This window comes from Balaenoptera acutorostrata, chromosome 11 (genome assembly GCF_949987535.1).
Source record: "Balaenoptera acutorostrata chromosome 11, mBalAcu1.1, whole genome shotgun sequence".
Taxonomy (NCBI): Eukaryota; Metazoa; Chordata; class Mammalia; order Artiodactyla; family Balaenopteridae; genus Balaenoptera; species Balaenoptera acutorostrata.
The window spans coordinates 21,298,823-21,319,192 of record NC_080074.1 but is presented as its reverse complement, the minus strand read 5'-3'; the positions used below and the strand labels follow the sequence as shown (position 1 = coordinate 21,319,192).

At 38.9% G+C, this 20,370-nt stretch overlaps 1 protein-coding gene across 12 annotated transcripts in view; it reads left to right on the top strand.

Moving 5' to 3' along the window:
• ANO4 (anoctamin 4) overlaps positions 1 to 20,370 on the top strand; it is a 450,211-nt gene that overhangs the window by 246,076 nt on the left and 183,765 nt on the right. For all 12 annotated transcript variants that reach the window (XM_057556948.1, XM_057556947.1, XM_057556949.1 and 9 more), the window contains 2 exons: positions 15,835 to 15,971; positions 18,715 to 18,873. In XM_057556948.1, the coding sequence (XP_057412931.1) occupies positions 15,835 to 15,971; positions 18,715 to 18,873 (296 nt within the window). The remainder of the gene's footprint in view (positions 1 to 15,834; positions 15,972 to 18,714; positions 18,874 to 20,370) is intronic.

Below are 20,370 nucleotides of genomic sequence, written 5' to 3'. Positions count from 1 at the left end.
ATAGGAAGGAAAGAGTTATTTTATCCATCCATTCATATATCCATCTCACCTGTCATATGCCAGGTATTGTACTAGGCATAACGCTTTAAAGCAGTGGTGAACGTTTTGGTGCACAGTTGGATTCAGGAAAAACTTTGTCTTATTGTTCAAAATGAAAGCAACCCATTTGCTTTCTAGGAGAAAAGCCTTTATATGTGGCAGTCTAATGTAAGGGGGTACTTGTGTTTGGGTGTGTGTGTATTTTTTCCTTCATGTTTTTTTTCCCTCCCTTTCTATTCTCATCCCAAGATAGCAGCCAGGTCTCTTCAACGCCTTTGTTTCAGCAGAGTTTTTTTTTTTTTTAATAAATTTATTTATTTATTTATTTGTTTGTTTATGGCTGCATTGGGTCTTCATTGCTGTGCATGGGCTTTCTCTAGTTGGGGCGAGCGGGGGCTACTCTTCGTTGTGGTGCGCAGGCTTCTCACTGTGGTGGCTTCTCTTGTTGCAGAGTGCAGGCTCTAGGCGTGTGGGCTTCAGTAGTTGTGGCATGTGCGCTCAGTAGTTGTGGCTTGCGGGCTTTAGAGCTCAGGCTCAGTAGTTGTGGGTCATGGGCTTAGTTGCTCCGCGGCATGTTGGATTTTCCCAGACCAGGGCTCGAACTTGTGTCCCCTGCATTGGCAAGCAGATTCTTAACCACTGTGCCACCAGGGAAGTCCTCTGCAGAGTTTTGTGCTGCCTAAAGTTCCTGCCTTTTGTTCTCTGAAAGTCTGAGCTCCTGAGTGCCTGAAGCTTAGATAGGAGAAGAAGAAAGAGAGAGAGAGAAATAGACAGGAGGAATGTCCTAAGACAGGCTTCCTTGGAGTGTCCTGCAGTGGTAGCATGGCTTCTTGTAAGTGGTGGGAAGAGAGGGAGTGGCTGTGTTTTGTGCCTGGGGGGACTGTGCCTGGGCCACCTGAACTGCCAGCCATGGCTGAGATTCTGCAGCCTGAGGAAGGAACAGATCCTTCAGCATTCAGGGAACTTTGGAGGCTCTGGGAAGGCAGCAGTCTCATCTTCCTGTTTCTTTGTTGTATATCCAGTTCCTTGAGCAGAGTTATGGAGTATAGTAGCTGCTCAGTAAATTTTGTTAATGCATGAGTGAGTGAATTCCACTGTAGACTCACAAAGGGGGCAGCTCAGCAGTAGCCAGCGGAGCAGCTTGGAGACCAGAGTAGTTTGCAAAACCTCTAGAACCTTTGTGCAGTTCTGGATATGTGAGGTAGAGGAGTGGGAATGTCAGCAATGACTGAAATGAAACTGTCTGCTGTGGATGGGTTGGTTGTATCCTCAGATGGGAAACCTGTGGATATAGAGGGTCAACTGTATAGACTCTGGGGACTCCTGAGTGGCATTCATACCCTGACAGACTTTATTGTGATATAGTCCATTAGGTTCTAATGGATTAGGGAACGAAAGAGAGCAAATAGCAAAGTATTTGGAAGGAGAACTGGGAGGTTGGAAGGATTATTGGATGATTGTTACACTATATAGTCTGACGCTTTGTGCCTGCATATGTCCCTAAGCAATCATATAGCTGTTCCCACACTGGTGGTGCTCTTGCTTCTGTGGGTGATGAGACTTAGTCATTTCTCAGTGACATCCAGTGAGTCATTTTGAATCCAGTGTCTTGAGCCCTGATTTCCCATTGTATTTTTAATTCACATGGCTATGCTGTTTCAAAGGGAAAGATGGGGGAGAGGGAGGAACTGACATGAGTTGAACATCTTGTCTGGCAACTCTGTGGTTGACTTTTTACCTGTATTATTTTATTCAGTCTTAAACTCTCTTTGCCTTAATTTCCACATCTGTAAAAGGGAGGTAGTTATAGACAATCTATGCAAAGCCCTTAGTGCCTGGCACACGGTAAGCGATGTGGACGTGTTGGCTGCCACCTTGTCTTCATTCCTCACAACAATCCTCTCTGGTACGTTGTATTATCCCCACTTAAAAGATAAAGAAATTAAAGCTTGAACAAGTTAAAGAACCCAATCTAAGAGTCAGTAAGTGGGAGGACTAGCGTTTGAACTCAGGTTTGTCTAAATCCAAAGCTCACGCTCTTTCCAGAGAAGGGACAATTACGGTCAGTAGACTTTTAGGATTTTTAATGCACAACATCACTGACCTTGTTGCTAGTTGTGAAAAGGGAACCGAGGCTACTGAGCAAAGTTTGCATCAGGTATACAGTCCTTCTCTAAATACCGTTCCCAGGGCTGTAAGAGGTGACATCATTAGCTGCCTTGTGACAGAAGTGACCAAGGTGTCTGTCTTTTCTTTAGAATGGAGCGGTTGCAAGAGAAGCTCTTCTTAAGAAACACGCTGTCTTGGGAACAAGTTAATGATCTTGGCCCCGTTGCAGAGTGTATTGTGGGCACCCCGTGCCGTCGTGTATGCTCTGTAATTTTATAAACAGCATCCTTCCCAACCACACATTTTTAAAAAACTCATGACTTGTTTTTTCAAAGGCACATTTTGAACCTTAAAAGCATTTCGAGTTAACGTTCCACGGCAGAAAAAAAGTGCCTGCTCTCAGATCTGTAATCATTAGAACCCCAGCTTGCTTATCCCATTTTTTCTTTGGGGAAATGTTAACATACCCATGTAATTGTTGCCATAACACACTAGCAGAGGTCTCCAAACTTTTTAAAAGTTGGAATCTGTCTTTCCCCCCCATATATTTTTATATATAATATCAATAACATTGATATTATGTAATATAAATATTATATAATTAGAATATAATTATATATTATATTATCACATATAATATCTGTGTAAGACAGATAACTGAGCTGTTTGGAGTAGGTAGGGGTAAAAGGTGTTGGACTTTGCGCAGTTTTCTTTTTGGCCCCTCCATGGCCCCTGAAGTTCCTCAAAAGAATCCTGGGGTTCCCAGGAACACACTTTGAAAACCACTGACCTATTAGAAAGGAATAAAGGCAGCTAAGGAAGGATTTATGTCCTTGCCAATTATTTATTTTGAGTTTTCTAACTTAGGCTTACTTTTTCTTCTTCTTGGTCCACCAGGCAGTCTCTGCCTTAGGGACGTTATCAGGTTCATTTGAAGAGTAGTGAACTTCTAGACGGCCCTGGTCTTGCTAGTGCCATATAAATGCTAAGCAGTGTTTGGTTTTTAAAATCCCAGCCTAAGGTGCTCAAAGCTGTGCTGAGGCTGTGTGTTTTCCTGAATTTTTAAAAAACATTTAATTTGATCTATCTGTTAAATTTATAAAAGTGTCAGACTTGTCGGGCTACAGATGTAAAGTCTAGCTTTATTCAGATAAATGTTAAAACTGTGACAACTGTTTGCTGGTTAAATGACTTCCTGTTCTTGAAAGCCAAACATGATTTAAGAACAGTAGAATGCTTTCCACAAAACCAAGGAGTCAGCTAGAAATAGCCTGGATTTGGAAGTCAGACCTGGGTTCAGATTCATCTCTGTCACTTATGAGCTGTGTGACCATACTTAGCACTTCTGAACCTGGCTTCTTTCTCATACTACCTGTCTCATAAGGTGTTCTGAGGATGAAAGGAGAAAACAAGCCTCACAATCCTTCACACCTGGTTGGCTCTGAATAAATTGTCGTCCTTTCCCACTTTCTTCCTATTTAACTCTGAATCCAAGAGAAAAACAGATTCTTTCAAGCAATGGCACTGAGATAATTAGAATAAGAAAAAAATGGCAATTGATATAATCTTAAACTAGCTTTTATTTTAAAATGGACATTGAGCACCTCTTGTTTGCTAGCCCTTGTGTCAAATTTGGAGCTGCCTTGGGCCTTCACCTGAAAGGGACCCTAAATGTAAAGATGAACTGGTTATAAAACAGCCAGCTAAGTGTTTAAATTGAGACATGAACAATCTTTTTTCTTTTTTTTTTTCATTTTCTAATGAGGCTTTGAGGTCAATATGTAATACCTTCAGAATTCTGCATATCAGATGTAATAATTTGGAACTCGGGATAAAAATAGCATAATGAACTGGCACACTGGAGAACAAATATAGATACTTGGATTATACTGCACAGCCGTTTCATGTCTTCTTCAGTGACCTATAATTTCACTTTATTTTCTCTGCATCAGAAAATACTGAGATTAAAGTACTCCTGAACTATAATGCCAAGGTGGGGTTATTTTTTAAAAAGAGCAGGGAGTCGAACTATTTGATTTTTTGGAATTTATTTTTTACTCTTTTAGACTGTTTCAAAAACAGTCTAAACATTTGTGATGTTTCTTCGTTGCCTTTATACCACTGATTCCTCAATTTCATCCTCTTGTCTGGAAGTACGAGGCTTCCCACTCATGTCTTGGTCATGTTTATACCTCCCGCACCTAAACTAAATGTTGGTTTAATGAACAAGTGACAGAAGATAACCAGTTCACTTGTTTGAGCCCTTGCGGTATATTTGCAGTCTCTTTTCCCAAGAGAATCGAATAATCGCTAACATCCCAAATGATTTTCACTGAAGGAATAACTGAAATAATTGCAGATATTTTATGAGTAGATTCAGTACTCCGGCGGCAAATTTGCCTTCCCACACAGGAAGAATGTCAGCATCTCCTGCTTCGTGGCCCCCTGCCTTCTCTGTTCTGTCTCCATTCTGGGAGAGTATCACAAGCCAGCCCTCAGAAATCTCTTTTCTATGCTGAGTTTCTGGCTTTACTCAGAGGCTGTAGCTGATTTTTGGTCTCCCAGGCAATTTGAGTTTCTTGACCCTTGTTCAGTTGTTAAATGTGATTCCCTGCTGTTTAGTTCCTAGGTCTCTTTAGGCTGGGTGCCTGCTTTTTGCAAAAGAGAATCATTTGGGGATCTCCCTTGCTTTCCCAAATGCATGGTATCCACCTACTGGGACCCATGTTAACTGCCAAGTTCTGTTCACACAGCCCTTCCTGAGTCTGAATACAATGCAGGTCCATACCTGGTTTGCATGGAGTTTTTTAATTCTCTCTCTTTCTCTCTCTTGCCATTCTTAATTGACTTTTCTGAACATTGGACTCTATTATTTAATGAGCCTAATTGCAGAATTCTACCAGGCAGATAATTATCAAACATTTTTTTATTCGAGAAAAAAAGTATGAGGGAGGTAATGGGATCCATTAACAAGTGACCTTGTTTGGATGAAGAGGATGTTTGTCACGTCTGTGCCAGAGAGGGAGAGGTCCTGCTCCCACCTTGGCTGGACCATGAACTCTGTGAGGTCAGGGGTCCTGCCTGTCATGTCCAGTACTTAAGCCCCAGCTTTTAGCCCAGCTCAGTGTCTGCCCAGGGTAGGTACTCAGTAACTACTTGTTGAATAGATAGATTTCTAAAAATTGGTGAACTTCAGAGTTGGGGGTTTTCTTAAAGAAGAGAATGAAAGTTCGCATCAAAGGAGGTTGTACTTTGTTCCTAAAACTTACCTTGTAGTTAAAGCGGATCTATCAGTGACAATGGTGAAATACCGACGAAGGGCACATGTTTCTTCTGTGGAGTGTTTACATGTTCTACAGTCTTCTTACTGACCACATGTTCAGCTGAGCATTTTCTTTTTTCTTTTTTTTTTTTAATTTTATTTATTTATTTGTTTATTTATTTATGGCTGTGTTGGGTCTTCGTTTCTGTGCGAGGGCTTTCTCTAGTTGTGGCAAGCGGGGGCCACTCTTCATCGCGGTGCGTGGGCCTCTCACTATCGTGGCCTCTCTTGTTGCGGAGCACAGGCTCCAGACACGCAGGCTCAGCAGTTGTGGCTCACGGACCCAGTCGCTCCGCGGCATGTGGGATCTTCCCAGACCAGGGCTTGAACCTGTGTCCCCTGCATTGGCAGGCAGATTCTCAACCACTGCGCCACCAGGGAAGCCCTTTAATTTTTTAATTTAATTTTATTTCTTTTTTTATACAGCAGGTTCTTATTAGTCATCAATTTTATACACATCAGTGAATACATGTCAATCCCATTCGCCCAATTCATCACACCTGCACCCATGCCACCTGCTGCTTTCCCCCCTTGGTGTCCATATGTTTGTTCTCTACATCTGTGTCTCAATTTCTGCCCTGAAAACTGGTTCATCTGTACCATTTTTCTAGGTTCCACATATATGCGTTAATACACAATATTTGTTTTTCTCTTTCTGACATACTTCACTCTGTATGACAGTCTCTAGATTCATCCATGTCTCAACAAATGACTCAATTTCATTCCTTTTTATGGCTGAGTAATATTCCATTGTATATATGTACCACATCTTCTTTATACATTCATCTGTCGATGGGCATTTAGGTTGCTTCCATGACCTGGCTATTGTAAATAGTGCTACAATGAACATTGGGGTGCATGTGTCTTTTTGAATTATGGTTTTCTCTGGGTATATGCCCAGTAGTGGGATTGCTGGATCACATGGTAATTCTATTTTGAGTTTTTTAAGGAACCTCCATACTGTTCTCCATAGTGGCTGTATCAATTTACATTCTCACCAACAGTGCAAGAAGGTTCCCTTTTCTCCACACCCTCTCCAGCATTTCTTGTTTGTAGATTTTCTAATGATGCCCATTCTAACTTGTGTGAGGTGATACCTCATTGTAGTTTTGATTTGCATTTCTCTAATAATTAGTGATGTTGAGCAGCTTTTCATGTGCTTCTTGGCCATCTGTATGTCTTCTTTGGAGAAATGTCTATTTAGGTCTTCTGCCCATTTTTGGATTGGGGTGTTTGTTTCTTTGATATTGAGCTGCATGAGCTGTTTATACATTTTGGAGATTAATCCTTTGTCCGCTGATTCATTTGCAAATATTTTCTCCCATTCTGAGGGTTGTCTTTTCGTCTTGTTTATGGTTTCCTTTGCTGTACAAAAGCTTTGAAGTTTCATGAGTTCCAATTTGTTTATTTTTGTTTTTATTTCCATTACTCTAGGAGGTGGATGAAAAAAGATCTTGCTGTGATTTATGTCAAAGAGTGTTCTTCCTATGTTTTCCTCTAAGAGTTTTATAGTGTCCGGTGTTACATTTATATCTCTAATCCATTTTGAGTTTATTTTTGTGTATGGTGTTAGGGAGTGTTCTAATTTCATTCTTTTACATGTAGCTGTCCAGTTTTCCCAGCACCACTTATTGAAGAGACTGTCTTTTCTCCATTGTATATCCTTGCCTCCTTTGTCATAGATTAGTTGACCATAGATGCGTGGGTTTATCTCTGGGCTTTCTATCTTGTTCCATTGATCTATGTTTCTGTTTTTGTGCCAGTACCATATTTTCTTGATTACTGTAGCTATGTATTATAGTCTGAAGTCAGGGAAACTGATTCCTCCAGCTCCATTTTTTCCCCTCAAGACTGCTGTGGCTATTCGGGGTCTTTTGTGTCTCCATACAAATTTTAATATTTTTTGTTCTAGTTCTGTAAAAACTGCCATTGGTGATATGATAGGGATTGCATTGAATCTGTAGATTGCTTTGGGTAGTAGAGTCATTTTCACAATATTGATTCTTCCAATCCAAGAACATGGTATCTCTCTCCATCTGTTTGTATCATCTTTAATTTCTTTCATCAGTGTCTTATAGTTTTCTGCATAAAGGTCTTTTGTCTCCCTAGGTAGGTTTATTCCTAGGTATTTTATTCTTTTTGTTGCAGTAGTAAATGGGAATGTTTCCTTAATTTCTCTTTCAGATTTTTCATCATTAGTGTATAGGAATGCAAGAGATTTCTGTGCATTAATTTTGTATCTGGTGGCATCTTTAGGATTCTCTATGTGTAGTATCAAATCATCTGCAAACAGTGACAGTTTTACTTCTTCTTTTCCAATTTGTATTCCTTTTATTTATTTTTCTTCTCTGATTGCCATGGCTAGGACTTCCAAAACTATGTTGAATAATAGTGGTGAGAGTGGGCATCCTTGTCTTGTTCCTGACCTTAGAGGAAATGCTTTCAGTTTTTCACCATTGAGAATGATGTTTGCTGTGGGTTTGTCGTATATGGCCTTTATTATGTTGAGGTAGGTTCCCTCTATGCCCACTTTCTGGAGAGTTTTTATCATAACTGGGTGTTGAATTTTAGCAAAAGCTTTTTCTGCATCTATTGAGATGATCATATGGTTTTTATTCTTCAATTTGTTAATATGATGTATCACATTGATTGATTTGCATTTATTGAAGAATCCTTGCATCCCTGGGATAAATCCCACTTGATCATGGTGTATGATCCTTTTAATGTGTTGTTGGATTCTGTTTGCTAGTATCTTGTTGAGGATTTTTGCATCTATATTCATCAGTGATATTGGTCTGTAATTTTCTTTTTTTGTAGTGTCTTTGCCTGGTTTTGGTATCAGGGTGATGGTGGCCTCATAGAATGAGTTTGGGAGTGTTCCTTCCTCTGCAATTTTTTGGAAGAGTTTGAGAGGATGGGTGTTAGCTCTTCTCTACATGTTTGATAGAATTCACCTGTGAAGCCATCTGGTCCTGGACTTTTGTTTGTTGGAAGATTTTTAATCACAGTTTCAATTTCATTACTTGTGATTGGTCTGTTCATATTTTCTGTTTCTTCCTGGTTCAGTCTTTGAAGGTTATACCTTTCTAAGAATTTGTCCATTTCTTCCAGGTTGTCCATTTTATTGGCATATAGTTCCTTGTAGTAGTCTCTTAGGATGCTTTGCATTTCTGCGGTGTTTGTTGTAACTTCTTTTTCATTTCTAATTTTATTGATTTGAGTCCTCTCCCTCTTTTTCTTGATGAGTCTGGCTAATGGTTTATCAATTTTGTTTATCTTCTCAAAGAACCAGCTTTTAGTTTTATTGATCTTTGCTATTGTTTTCTTTGTTTCTATTTCATTTATTTCCACTCTGATCTTTATGATTTCTTTCCTTCTGCTAACTTTGGGTTTTGTTTGTTCTTCTTTCTCTAGTTTCTTTAGGTGTAAGGTTAGATTGTTTATTGGAGATTTTTCTTGTTTCTTGAGGTAGGCTTGTATAGCTATAAACTTCCCTCTTAGAACTGCTTTTGCTGCATCCCATAGGTTTTGGATCATCATGTTTTCATTGTCATTTGTCTTTAGGTATTTTTTGATTTCCTCTTTGATTTCTTCAGTGATCTCTTTGTTAGTAATGTATTGTTTAGCCTCCATGTGTTTGTGTTTTTTACAATTTTTTCCCTGTAATTCATTTCTAATCTCATAGCGTTGTGGTCAGAAAAGATGCTTGATATGATTTCAGTTTTCTTAAATTGACTGAAACTTGATTTGTGACCCAAGATGTGATCTATCCTGGAGAATGTTCCGTGCACACTTGAGAAGAACGTGTAATCTGCTGCTTTTGTATGGAATGTCCTATAAATATCAATTAAATCTATCTGGTCTATTGTGTCATTTAAAGCTCCGTTTTCCTTATTTATTTTCATTTTGGATGATCTGTCCATTGGTGTAAGTGAGGTGTTAAAGTCCCCCACTATTATTGTGTTACTGTTGATTTCCTCTTTTATAGCTGTTATCAGTTACCTTATATATTGAGGTGCTCCTATATTGGGTGCATATATATTTATAATTGTTATATCTTCTTCTTGGATTGATCCCTTGATCATTATGTAGTGTCCTTCCTTGACTCTTGTAACATTCTTTATTTTAAAGTCTATTTTATCTGATATGAGTATTGCTACTCCAGCTTTCTTTTGATTTCCATTTGCATGGAATATCTTATTTCATCCCCTCACTTTCAGTCTGTATGTGTCCCTACGTCTTAAGTGGGTCTGTTGTAGACAGCCTATGTATGGGTCTTGTTTTTGTATCCATTCAGCCAGTCTGTGTCTTTTGGTTGGAGCATTTAATCCATTCACGTTTAAGGTAATTATCGTTATGTATGTTCCTATGACCATTTTCTTAATTGTTTTGGGTTTGTTTTTGTAGGTCCTTTTCTTCGTTGTTTCCCAGTTAGAAAAGTTCCTTTAGCATTTGTTGTAGAGCTGGTCTTGTGGTGCTGAATTCCCTTAGCTTTCGCTTGTCTGTAAAGCTTTTGATTTCTCCATCGAATCTGAATGAGATCCTTGCCGGGTAGAGTAATCTTGGTTTTAGTTTCTTCCCTTTCATCACTTTAAGTATATCATGCCACTCCCTTCTGGCTTGTAGAGGTTCTGCTTAGAAATCAGCTGTTAACCTTATGGGAGTTCCCTTGTATGTTATTTGTCATTTTTCCGTTCTTGCTTTCAAGAATTTTTCTTTGTCTTTAATTTTTGTCAATTTTATTACTATGTGTCTCAGCATGTTTCTCCTTGGGTTTATCCTGCCTGGTACTCTCTGCGCTTCCTGGACTTGGGTGGCTATTTCCTCTCCCATGTAAGGGAAGTTTTCGATTATAATCTGTTGAAATATTTTCTCTGGTCCTTTCTCTCTCTCTTCTCCTTCTGGGACCCCTATAATGCACATGTTGTTGTGTTTAATGTTGTCCCAGAGGTCTCTTAGGCTGTCTTCATTTCTTTTCATTCTTTTTTCTTTATTCTGTTCTGCAGCAGTGGATTCCACCATTCTGTCTTCCAGGTCACTTATCTGTTCTTCTGCCTCAGTTATTCTGCTATTGATTCCTTCTAGTGTAGTTTTCATTTCAGTTATTGTATTGTTCATCTCTGTTTGTTTGTTCTTTAATTGTTCTAGGTCTTTTTTAAACATTTCTTGCATCTTCTCGATCTTTGCCTCCATTCTTATTCCGAGGTCCTGGATCATCTTCACTATCATTATTCTGAATTCTTTTTCTGGAAGGTTGCCCATCTCCACTTCATTTAGTTGTTTTTCTGGGGTTTTATCTTGTTCCTTCATCTGGTATATAGCCCTCTGCCTTTTCATCTTGTCCATCTTTCTGTGAATGTGGTTATTGTTCCACAGGCTGCAGGATTGTAGTTAATCTTGCTTCTGCTCTCTGCCGTCTGGTGGATGAGTCTATCTAAGAGGATTGTGCAAGTTTCCTGATGGGAGGGACCTGTGGTGGGTAGAGCTGACTGTTGCTCTGATGTGCAGAGCTCAGTAAAACTTTAATCCATCAGCTGAGCATTTTCTGATGCTTCAGCATTTCTAATCTAGGCTGAAGCTCTTGAGAGACTGGCAGGTAATAATAGTGCCTTCATACCACTCATTGTCCAAAAATCAGATTGCCTGACATACGGATTTCCCTTGAGCTCTCAGGTAGCATCAGTCCCATAATAACTTCCAGAGAGTAATTCTTGTGGGCAGCAATAAGGAAAGCAAAGGGCTTCTCTCCCTTTTCCCAAGATAGCTGGTCCCTGTAGAATCAAATAGTTGAGCCTTTAATGTAGAGCAGAATTTCTCAACCTCAGCACCGTTGACATTTTGGGCTGGAGAACTCTATGCTGTAAGGGCTGTTCTGTGCATTGTAGGATATTCAGCAGCATCCCTGTCTTCTTCCCACTAGATATGACTAGCACCACCCCTCGAGATCAAAAATGTCTCCAGACCATACCAGATGCCTTCAGGGTGACAGTTTAGGGCCAGTTGAGGACCATAGATGTCTAAGGCTTTCTTGAACAGATTGTGCCAACACCAGAAAGTGATACTGGTGGAAGATGACGTGGTAATTTTCTATCCTTGGCAAAAGCATAGGGGCAATTCTCATGGATGGATGAATGGATATTCAAGAGTTTCTCCCCAGTGAGAGCCAGTCACCAAGACAAAAATCTCAGTGTCCTCTTTAGCTTCCCCCTTTATCTCACATCTCATCCCAATCCATCCCTCTGAATAACCATTCCAACTTGTAAATGCTTCCTCTGCCTTTTTGTATTGATGATGCTAAAATGCTAACTTAAGGTCCCAGAGTCTAAAATCAAGAAACCAACATTTCTTATGGATCTGCCATATGTCAGCCACCCTGCTAACGTGTACATAATCTCACATAATACTCTCAGCCACCCTTAGAGAAGTTTTCTGTACCTGTCTCACCAGTGAGGAGTTGGAAACACAAATTCACACAGCTAAGCGGTAGAGTTTGGAAAATAGTAAGCAGGTCTTCCAATGTTGTTAAAAGAATATTTTTACCCCGTTGTTCAAATATAGCCAGTATCTACTTAGAAAGTCATCACTATCTCCTTGAAAATTTAACCGGTATCTACTTGAAACTGTGGAGCTCCTGGCTTGTGAATAAGAATTATGTTTGGAGAAATGTATATGCAAGATCCCAGAGCCATAGAACAGTGGAGAAAATAGGACTCTTACACATCATTAGACAGTGACCACTTTGAGGTCATTCTGTTATTCAACAAATATGAGTTGAGGGCTTACTCCATGCCTGGACCTCTGTACACCAGTCAAGACAGACAGGGTCCCTGCCCTTATGGAACTTATATTCTAATAGGGTAGACATCCAGCATACAAGTAAACAAATGAATAAATAATTACAGTCTATGATACATGCTGTGAAGGAAATGAGCAGTGAGAGGAGGAGATGGAGAGTAATTGGGTGAGGGGCAGCTTCTTTACATAGGGTGGTCAGGGAAGTTGTCTTTGACTTTGACATCTCCCACAGCAAACTGTACTTCCTCCAAAGTGTTAGTGCTTCTTCTTGAGCACCTGGCACAGTGCCTGGCCCAGTGTAGATGCTCCTAAACCTTGATTGTATGAAAAGATTATGATGTTTTTCCTTTGTAGCCTCAGAGCCTCAAAACCTCTAGTAAGTGTATTAGTTACTTTTTGCTGCTGTAATAAATTACCACAAACTTAGTAACTTAAAACAGCACAGATTTATTATCTTACAGTTCTGAACGTCAGACATCCTCAAGGTGTCAGCAAGACTGTGTTCCTTCTAGAGGCTCTAGAGGAGAATCTGCTTTCTTGCCTTTTCTATCTTCTAGATTCCTTGCCTTGTGACCTAGTCCTCTATTTTCAAAGCCAGCAGCATAGCATCTTCCAGTGTCTCTCTCTCTCATTCTGACCTTCCTACCTCTCTTGTAATTACATTGGCCTACTCATATAATCCTGGATAATCTCCCCATTTTAAGATCCTTGACTTAATCAAATCTATGAAGTCCCTTTTCCCATATAAGGTAACACATTCACATGTTCCAGGGATTAGGTCACTTTTGGGGTCCAGATTCAGCCTATCACAGTAAGCAATAAATGTCCATTTTATTCCCATGCCTATTTTATTTTACAAATGAAAAACTTGCAGTTAAATGAATTGCCCCAAATCACACACTTGGATACAGCTTTAGATCCTGGTCACCCCGTCTAAGTACATTATCATTATTCTCTCTATATCTATATTCTCTCTATATCTAGACTCTGTTCTTTATAGCACTCACCACACTTCACATTTCTTTGATTATTTGCTTTGTTATTACCAGAGGGGCAGGAAGACACATCACTTTTATTCACCAAGGTACAGTCACTGCACAGCTCGGTGCCTGACACATAGTGTGCACACCTCTAAAATTTTTTTAGATGAAAGAATGAATACTATTTTGTATGCTTGGGTAAATAGAACTCAAACTCCTATAAATTATACTGGTCAACAGCTTCTGATAGGTTAAAAATCCTTAGCTGTTTTTAAACCATCAAAGAAAAAAGTGAACTTCAATGTTGGCATATAATTTGAGTCAATAAAGAAGGGACCCCAAAAGCAAAAATAAACAACTGGGACCTAATTAAACTTAAAAGCTTTTGCACAGCAAAGGAAACCATAAACAAAACAAGAAGACAACCTGTGGACTGAGAGAAAATATTTGCAAACAATGTGACTGACAAGGGCTTAATTTCCAAAATACACAAACAGCTTATACAGCTCAGTATCAAAAAAACAAAACAAAACGAAACAAAACCCAAACAACCCAATCAAAAAATGGGCAGAATACCTAAATAGACATTACTCCAAAGAAGACATACAGATGGCCAACAGGCACATGAAAAGATGCTCAACGTCACTAATTATTAGAGAAATGCAAATCAAAGCTATAATGAGGTATCACCTCACACCAGTCAGAATGGCCATCATCAAAAAGTCTACAAATAATAAATGCTGGAGAAGGTGTGGAGAAAAGGGAACCCTCCTACACTGTTGGTGGGAATATAAATTTGTGCAGCCACTATGGAGAATAGAATGGAGTTTTCCTTAAAACCTAAAAATGACTCTGCAGTGCCAATCCTGGGCATATATCCGGAGAAATTTCCAATTCAAAAAGATACATGCACCCCGATGTTCATAGCAGCACTATTTACGATAGCCAAGACATGGAAGCAACCTAAATGTCTATTGACAGATGAATGGATAAAGAAGATGTGATACATATATACAATGGAATATTACTCAGCCATAAAAAAGAATGAAATAATGCCATTGCAGCAACATGGATGGACCTAGAGATTATCATACTAAGTGAAGTCAGACAGAGAAAGCCAAATATCATATTTAACTTATATGTGGAATCTGAAATATGATACAACTGAACATATTTACAAAACAGAAATAGACTCACAGACATAGAGAACAAACTTACGGTTACCAAAGGAAAAAGAGGGGGAAGGATAAATTGTGAATTTGGGATTAACAGATATACACTACTATATATAAAAATAGATAAACAACAAGGACCTACTGTATAACAGGGAACTATATTCAATATCTTGTAATAAACTATAATGGAAAAGGATCTGAAAAAGAATAAATATATAAATGTACATTCTTCCTGTACAACTGAAACATTGTAAATCAACTGTACTTCAATAAAAAATAACAAAGGGACCCATACCTGGCATTATATTTTCCCATCCACTAGTGTTGAACTTTGCTTTCTGGTGTACTGCAACACTGTGTGCACTTGAGTGTGGTATTCTGTATTTACGACTCCATATACAGTGCTTTATCTGTTGACATATTAGCATCAAGAGTCTTTTGGGAGAGTTCCTGAGTGGCTCAATTCATAATTCCAATTCATGATTAGAGGAAGAAGAAAGGCAAAAAACCTAACTGCATGCTTTATTACTGCATCAGCTTTTCTCTGTTAGGCCTTAAAGAAGTAACAAAGGAGAAATAAAATCCCAGTTCTTACTGAACTATGCAAGTAGCACATTTATGGGTTCACTTAGCAAGTTGTATGGCATTTAAATAAAAACAAAAAATTTTTAAAATATAGGTCATCTCCAACACAAAATGAGTTCTTAGAAGTCTTAAAGAACCTTATGCTAAACAACTATATGAAGGAAAGCTAAGCAAACACAACACCTCCTGTTATCATGGAAGACAAGTTATATTTACACTATGAAGATACTTTGCTTCACATTGTCCATCTTGCCTAATGAAGACACTGGTCAAACATGTTTTATATCTGACATCCGTTTCTCTTAGGAAATAATATACCTGTCATTCAAGGGGTTATTGAAACAATGAAAAAATATGAAGCCAAAGGGAGATGTCTTTACTTTTTTTTTTTAAGTGTCTTAATTTTTTAAAAATTAATTTAATTTTTATTTTTGGCTGTGTTGGGTCTTCGTTGCTGTGCACGGGCTTTCTCTAGTTGTGGCAAGTGGGGGCTACTCTTTGTTGCGGTGCGCAAGCTTCTCATTGTCGTGGCTTCTCTTGTTGCAGAGCACGGGCTCTAGGCATGCGGGCTTCAGTAGTTGTGGCATGCAGCCTCAGTAGTTGTGATGCACGGGCTCTAGAGTGCAGGCTCTGTAGTTGTGGCACATGGGCTTAGTTGCTCCACGGCATGTGGGATCTTCCCGGACCAGGGCTCAAACCTGTGTCCCCTGCATTGGCAGGCGGATTCTTAACCACTGCACCACCAGCAAAGTCCCAAGATGTCTTTACTTTTAGTATTGCTTTTAAGATCCCAGATTCTTACCCCGACTTGTATTTACTTTGATTCTAGTGGCCAAGGATGTCAATATTCTTTTTGATGAATTGGAAGCTGTCAACAGTCCTTGCAAAGATGATGATTCTCTCCTTCACCCTGGAAACCTGACCAGTACTTCAGATGATGCTAGCAGATTGGAAGCAGTGGGAGAGGTAAGAGTGTGCGATTTCTTAAAAACACGATTCTTGATCCAGGCAGGAACCTGAGAAGCATATTCCAGTAGATTGTTTAAAGTCATCATCTCATTGAACTGTGGGTTCCTGAGGAAAAACAGGACCAGGTCTTGTAATCCTGTGATGTCCTCTAGGAGTCTAGCACATTTCAGGGATCCGAAATCTACTTACTCTCAAAACAAACTTTCAGTGGGTCATGCACTTACCTTATACCTAAAGGCATTTTGTTTTTATAGAGAAGATTCTTAAAACCACCCATCATTTTAAAATGATCTACAATTCTGGGTGTCGCTAACTAGTAAAAAGTTAGCTTTACAAAGATGTTGAAATCTTGTAAAATTGAAATGAAATCAATTTCTGTTGAAATCTCCCAGCACGTAGAATAGTGACACAGAGTGGACCAGATCTCAGTAGGTGTTGTGTTGTCTGAAGACTCTTCTAGTTTCCATTTGCCTCTGTAATCTGGAAACTCATTGCAATTGTAAATAGACCCATCTGTTCATGTGTCATTTTGGGGGGAAAACAAAAGTATTTTGTTAAAGACATTCACTGTTGCTCAGCTGTGTCTCAGTGGCATTTAATATCTCCTTTGTATATGCACTAGGTTTAGGTGATAGGAACAGAGATCAGAGTCACTAATTTATTGTGTATTCTTAACGTTTTTATTATTCCAGAGGCTGTTAACTAGTGAAAGGATAACACCTTTGACCAGGGAAAATTGTTTGCTTCTACCAAGCTTCCCAGTCCTCTCTATAAATACCATATGCTACTTATCTATGTGTGGGGTTTTTTTGTTTTTGTTTTTGTTTTGTAAGAAAAAACTCATTCTATCATCATCTCTTCACACAGAAAGTTTGGATGCCATAATGTGGCATAAAGGAAGGACCTTGAAAGGCACCTCAAAAAGCAGCTAGTGTAATCCCCTTAATTTATAGATGATGAAACAGTCTCGGTAGGTTAGGGCTTTGCTAACCCTCCTCTTGAAGCCTTGGCTAGTTTTGCAGTTAGATGCTAACGTGTTAAATCGACAGGATAGTTCCCTTCCCTGGCAGATGATTGTTAAGAAAGTGTTTATTTGGGTAGAGTTCTGAGTACCTCTTAAAGCAGAAGCCAAAAATAGTCAGTGAGGATTGGTCATCAATTATAAATACCTACACCAGCTATGAGACGTTATTTCCATCACTCCTGACTGAGATTTTCCTTTTGGATGAGGTTGCATGCGTGTCACTTGTGCATGAATATGGATTCTAGCAATGGCCTTGGAGGTCTGGCATGTGTTCCTTCTTCATACTACTATTTAGAAACTGATGTGTACTGTGTCCTCAAATTTTTTTTGTGTTTATGCATACAGTTGACCCTTGAATGACGTGGGTTTGAACTGTGTGGGTCCACCTATACATGAATGTTTTTCAGTAGTTGACACTACATTACCACATGGTATATGGTTGGTTGAATCCATGATGCCAAGGAACTGTGGATATGGAGGCCCCACTATGACTATAAGTTACAAGTGGATTCAACCCTGTTGTTGTTCACAACTGTATACACAAATATCACAAGAAAAATATTTTTCTTATTGTGGGCAAAAAATTTGAGAAACCCTGAACTAAAGTATTACTAAAACCATCAAACCACTTGTGGTCCCGTCCTTCTCTCCTACCAGATGGACTGTCTTCCTGAACTTCTGTGTTTTTTATTCTCTTGCTCTAAAAATCATTTTACCATGCATACATAAGTAGCCTTAACAACTTATTATACATTGATTTTATTTTGTGCTTTATAAAAAATGGTATCATGCAGTATAAAGTCTTTTGTGACTTGCTTTTTTCTGTCAATATTGTTCTTAAGATTTTTGCTTACTATTAGATGCATCAGTAGTTCATTTTCACTGCTGTATAATATTCCACTGTATCACTCTTCTACAGTTTATTTATCTATTTGCCTGTTCATTGATTTGCATTGATTCCTATGTTTAAATTTTTTTCTCTTATGAATAATGCTGCTGTGAACATTCATATACATGTTTCCTAGTTGCTTTACCAGGAATTTCTGTAGGGATATATGTTATGTAAATGTTCAATTTTACAAGATGATGCTAGTGTGTTTTCCAGAGTAAATATATCAATTTTCACTCTCACCTGTAGAATGTGAGAATTCTCAGTTGCTCCACATCCTTGCCAACATTTGGTATCGTTAGGTGTCTTAAGTTTTGCCCATTTGACTGCTTTTTCCGATTTTTATTTTGTTTCCTCTTGTTTACATTTTTCATTAATAAAAGCGTAATTTTGATAAAACACAAGGAAATGCATTTAGTTTTAATTGTTCTTTAATATTACTCACCCAAGGCTCAGGGTTTTTTCTGTTTTTTGTTTTTTAATTATTTATTTATTTATTTATTTATTTATTTTTGGCTGTGTTGGGTCTTCGTTTCTGCGCAAAGGCTTTCTCTAGTTGCAGCAAGCGGGGGCCACTCTTCATCGCAGTGCGCGGGCCTCTCACTATCGCGGCCTCTCTTGTTGCAGAGCACAAGCTCCAGACGCGCAGGCTCAGTAATTGTGACTCACGGGCCCAGTTGCTCTGCGGCATGTGGAATCCTCCCGGACCAGGGCTCGAACCCGTGTCCCCTGCACCGGCAGGCGGACTCTCAACCACTGCGCCACCAGGGAAGCCCCAAGGCTCAGTTTTGAGTGTCTTAAACTGGTCCCTTTCTCTTTGTGTGCAGACAGTACCAGAAAAAAACAAATCAAATGGACTTTACTTCAGAGATGGAAAGTGTCGAATTGACTACATTCTTGTGTACAGAAAATCCAACCCCCAGATGGAAAAGAGAGAAATATTTGAAAGAAATATTAGAGCAGAAGGATTACAAATGGAGAAAGAGGTAAATAGTTTGCTTGGATGAGAAAAAATATAAATATACATCTATTCATATCGGGAGACAATTAAAAAATAAGCAGTTAGTCATTATGTTAACTGAATGTTTCATTTGCTGAGGGTTTGCCAATCTGTAGTGTGTGGAGAATGTTCTAGCAATTCGATTTTCGCAGCACAGTTTGCCTTTGAGAGCATTTTAATGCCAAAAGATTCCATAAAAATCAAAATATTCAAATTAAATGGATTGTTCCAAAGTGTTATAATTTACCTGACTTCCTACATCTACTGCTTCTCGATGTTAATGGCGGGTTCTATTTGCATAGATTAAAGAAAACTTCGGATAAAATGCAATCACCCCACTATAGAGGCTCTTTTTACATTTCAGGAAACATAATGGGTTTGGGTATCCTCACACACAGCAGAAGAGACTGGCTGATTTGGCCAAAAACAGCTGGGACTTACAAAGTGATTCTGTTTTTAAAAGACATTCAGGTTGGTTTTATCAAGTTCCCAAACTCAAGGATTACCTTATCAGTGTTTACTCTTCCCCTTCTCTCCTCTGCAGGGGAAGTTTGAGGATAGTACAAGAGGCCCAGCCAAGCCTCTGATAATAATCCACAATGGGATTATTGTGTACCCAGAAACGCTGTGCACATTTCTAGAACTTGGCCCTCTTAGCTGGATTATGTAACTCTTCTCAGATTTTCCCTAAACACTGTACACAGCTTCTGGAGCTTTTCATAGTCCAGAAGAACATGTTGCCAATTCAAAGTGTTTGCTTCTGATTTTGCTTTTCAAGGCTAAAGGATAGATCTTTGAAGTCAGACATCCATGTTTTTCTTTATACGGTGAAGGTTGCATGCTAATCTTGGGACACTTTAGATAAATAGGATTTTTCCAGGTCTGTTAGACTAGCCTCAACTCTGGAGCATTTATAAAACAGAAGCAGTATTTTTCTGGAAGTCTCCAAAAAGAGAATTAGGAAAACAGTGAGATGAGTATAGCCTTAAGGGAACAGGTTCTCATTCTCAGGAAAGTGGAAGCAGATAGCTCAAGAGACTGCTTCAGCTGGAGTTTCCCCCAAAGCAACAAATAGAGTTAAATATGTTGTTTTTTCCACTTTTGTGGGGTTCCAGAAAATCTTTCCTATACCCACTGAACATGCCTTTGATAAATCTTGTTCTTTAAGTTTCTATTGAGACAGTTGTGTATTCTTTTCTTAACATTGATAGTGCATTAATATTTTATCCCCAGAAATCTTTTCTTCATCTTTTATCCTAAGTTTCAGAATTTTTATGTAAAGAAATAAAAGGTCTGTATTGCGACATGATCTGAAATAACAGAAGTCCTTCATGTGATCCGTTCTGACTCTGTCAAAGTTTTGATTCCCATCAAAACTAGGTAGCTTTCTTCAATTAATGAAAGATTTATATTTTGAGCTTCATAACTATTGTCTCCATTCCTGGGGCTTCTTTTGTGTAGGTCTTTTCAATGTCATTTTGTG